Source organism: Limulus polyphemus, unplaced genomic scaffold (genome assembly GCF_000517525.1).
Source record: "Limulus polyphemus unplaced genomic scaffold, Limulus_polyphemus-2.1.2 Scaffold12303, whole genome shotgun sequence".
NCBI lineage: Eukaryota > Metazoa > Arthropoda > Merostomata > Xiphosura > Limulidae > Limulus > Limulus polyphemus.
In genome coordinates this window covers 3621-7675 of record NW_013677913.1, presented here as the reverse complement: position 1 = coordinate 7675, position 4055 = coordinate 3621, and the positions used below count along the sequence as shown (strand labels likewise).

Here is a 4055-nt window from a genome sequence, read left to right as displayed (position 1 = left end):
TTTTTATAGTTTCATCAAATTCTAGTACGTTTTTATAGTTTCATCAAATTCTAGTACGTTTTTATAGTTTCATCAAATTCTAGTACGTTTTTATAGTTTCATCAAATTCTAGTATGTTTTTATAGTTTCGTCAAATTCTAATATGTTTTTATAGTTTCATCAAATTCTAGTATGTTTTTATAGTTTCATAAAATTCTAGTACTTTTATAGTTTCATCAAATTCTAGTATGTTTTTATAGTTTCATCAAATTCTAATATGTTTTTATAGTTTCATCAAATTCTAATATGTTTTTATAGTTTCGATGAAACTATAAAAACATACTAGAATTTGATGAAACTATAAAAACATACTAGAATTTGATGAAACTATAAAAACATACTAGAATTTGATGAAACTATAAAAACATACTAGAATTTGATAACTTCTAGTATGTTTTTAGTTTCATCAAATTCTAGTATGTTTTTATAGTTTCATCAAATTCTAGTATGTTTTTATAGTTTCATCAAATTCTAGTATGTTTTTCCTTCTTGTGAAAGACACTAATAGCTATTCTCAGAACCAACCTTCAAATGTACTGTACTGGTTCTTTTTGGAACACACTGAAGTAATGAGCTAGAACAACAACCTCCACATCTATTGATTCGAATACAAGATGGCCAAATGACTGTCAGAGAATCACTGGGTTTGGGTAATTCAACCACCTGTAGTTCAGGTTCACAGTTGGCCCTGGGAGCTATATTATCTGAATAAATATATTAGGTCAGATACATAGTTGTGTATACCAGATCAGATACATAGTTGTGATATAATAGGTCAGATATAGAGTATTGATATACCAAGGTAGATGTACAGTAGTGATATAACAGATCAGATACAGAGTATTGATATACCAAGGTAGATGTACAGTTGTGACATAACAGATCAGATATAGAGTATTGATATACCAAGGTAGATGTACAGTTGTGATATAACAGGTCAGATATAGAGTATTGATATACCAAGGTAGATGTACAGTTGTGACATAACAGATCAGATATAGAGTATTGATATACCAAGGTAGATGTACAGTTGTGATAAACAGGTCAGATATAGAGTATTGATATACCAAGGTAGATGTACAGTTGTGATATAACAGATCAGATATAGAGTATTGATATACCAAGGTAAATGTACAGTAGTGATATAACAGGTCAGATATATAGTATTGATATACCAAGGTAGATGTACAGTTGTGATATAACAGATCAGATATAGAGTATTGATATACCAAGGTAGATGTACAGTAGTGACATAACAGGTCAGATATATAAAGTATTGATATACCAAGGTAGATGTACAGTAGTGACATAACAGGTCATATATATATATATATATACAGTTGTACAATACCAGGTCAGATATACAGTTGTGCAATACCAGGTCAGATATACAGTTCTGATATACCAAGTCAGATATATGTTTTACACAGTTGTGATATACTAGATCAGATATATGTCTTGCACAATTGTGCTATACCAGATCAGGTAAATGACTTACCCAGTTGTGCTATACCAGATCAGGTGTATATCTTACACAGTTGTGATATAGTAGGTTAGATATATGTATCATATAGTTGTGCTATACCAGGTCAGATATAAATCTTACACAGTTATGATATACCACATCAGATATATGTGCTATACATGGTCAGATATACAGTTGTGTTATACCAGCCATACCTCTGAATCACTGGAAGAATATTTTGTATGCTCATGCTGTTTAAAAAGTGCATCAAAATAAAAATGTTGAAATATAAGAAAACCTAATAACCCACTCAGCTCTAGGTTTTGTAAACCTGAAAGAAATGTTACATCATTAACATGTATGACTTTTTCTGTTATGCTAAAAATTATTTGACACCTGTTATTTTAGATGGCTTATTTGATTAATAATATTTGATAACCTCTTATTTTAGATGGCTTATTTGGCTAATAGTACTTGATAACCTCTTATTTTAGATGGCTTATTTGGCTAATAGTATTTGATATAGAGTCAGATAAACTTCCCTTCTTCTTCAGCTGTTTCAGCTACTTATAACTTAGAGTTTGTATACTTCTCCTTCCTGCTGTTCCATTTTACTCACAGTTTGTATCTTTCTCCTTCCTGTTGTTCCATGGTACTAACAGTCTGTATCTTTCTCCTTCCTGTTGTTCCATGGTACTCACAGTCTGTATCTTTCTCCTTCCTGTTGTTCCATTTTACTCACAGTTTGTATCTTTCTCCTTCCTGTTGTTACATGGTACTCACAGTCTGTATCTTTCTCCTTCCTGTTGTTCCATGGTACTAACAGTTTGTATCTTTCTACTTCCTGTTGTTTCATGGTACTCACAGTTTGTATCTTTCTCCTTCCTGTTGTTCCATGGTACTAACAGTTTGTATCTTTCTCCTTCCTGTTGTTCCATGGTACTCACAGTCTGTATCTTTCTCCTTCCTGTTGTTCCATTCTACTCACAGTTTGTATCTTTCTCCTTCCTGTTGTTCCATTCTACTCACAGTTTGTATCTTTCTACTTCCTGTTGTTCCATGGTACTAACAGTTTGTATCTTTCTCCTTCCTGTTGTTTCATGGTACTAACAGTTTGTATCTTTCTACTTCCTGTTGTTTCATGGTACTCACAGTTTGTATCTTTCTCCTTCCTGTTGTTCCATGGTACTAACAGTTTGTATCTTTCTCCTTCCTGTTGTTCCATGGTACTAACAATTTGTATCTTTCTCCTTCCTGTTGTTCCATGGTACTAATAGTTTGTATCTTTCTCCTTCCTGTTGTTCCATGGTACTAACAGTTTGTATCTTTCTCCTTCCTGTTGTTCCATGGTACTAACAGTTTGTATCTTTCTACTTCCTGTTGTTCCATGGTACTAACAGTTTGTATCTTTCTACTTCTTGTTGTTCCATGGTACTCACAGTCTGTATCTTTTTACTTCCTTTTGATCCATGGTACTCATGGTCTGTATCAATTTTTTTCGTTATTTAATGATAAAAACAACTGAATCCGTTTTTGATTTTGAGATTTGATACATTATCACATCATATATTGTTAGATAAAATGTAAATTCTAGGGATTGAATGTGTTAAGTCATATATATATATATTCATATATATGAAATACCTTTAATGATAAGAATATGATTAAGTATGGTGTTCCTCAGGGTTTTGTACTTTGACTTACTTTTTTATAACATACATGATGATTTACCTAAATCTAAATTGTGAAAATAATTTCCTCTCAACCTGTCTACATGCTCCAGGAAACAAAATGTAGAAGGACAGGGGGTGTAGAAAGGAACTGGCAAAATGTAGAAGGACAGGGGGTGTAGAAAGGAACTGGCAAAATGTAGAAGGACAGGGGTGTAGAAAGGAACTGGCAAAATGTAGAAGGACAGGGGTGTAGAAAGGAACTGGCAAAATGTAGAAGGACAGGGGTGTAGAAAGGAACTGGCAAAATTTAGAAGGACAGGGGTGTAGAAAGGAACTGGCAAAATGAGATAGGCTGTTTCGACGGCTCTGAATGATCTCCTTATGGAAGAATAAGTCGTTTCTGCTACAAATTGGTATAAGAAACAGTTGTAGATTGATATGGGTATTCCAGCTGTGTTATACGAAGACATACCGGTCAAGTGAATATGGAAAACTGTCGTCCTCCTACAGTAGATGTATCACGAGTGAAAGCATGCTTGGTATTCCAGCTGTGTTATACAAAGACATACCGGTCAAGTGACTATGGAAAACTGTCGTCCTCCTACAGTAGATGTATCATGAGTGAAAGCATGCTTGGTATTCCAGCTGTGTTATACAAAGACATACCGGTCAAGTGGCTATGGAAAACTGTCGTCCAGTAGATGTATCATGAGTGAAAGCATGCTTGGTATTCCAGCTGTGTTATACGAAGACATACCGGTCAAGTGACTATGGAAAACTGTCGTCCTCCTACAGTAGATGTATCATGAGTGAAAGCATGCTTGGTATTCCAGCTGTGTTATACGAAGACATACCGGTCAAGTGACTATGGAAAACTG

General features: G+C 34.0%; 1 protein-coding gene across 2 annotated transcripts in view; it reads right to left on the bottom strand.

The window, feature by feature from the left end:
* LOC106476964 (vascular endothelial growth factor A-like) overlaps positions 1-4055 on the bottom strand; it is a 10742-nt gene that overhangs the window by 4907 nt on the left and 1780 nt on the right. For both annotated transcript variants that reach the window (XM_022380692.1, XM_013937577.2), the window contains exon 2: positions 565-743. In XM_022380692.1, the coding sequence (XP_022236400.1) occupies positions 565-743 (179 nt within the window). The remainder of the gene's footprint in view (positions 1-564; positions 744-4055) is intronic.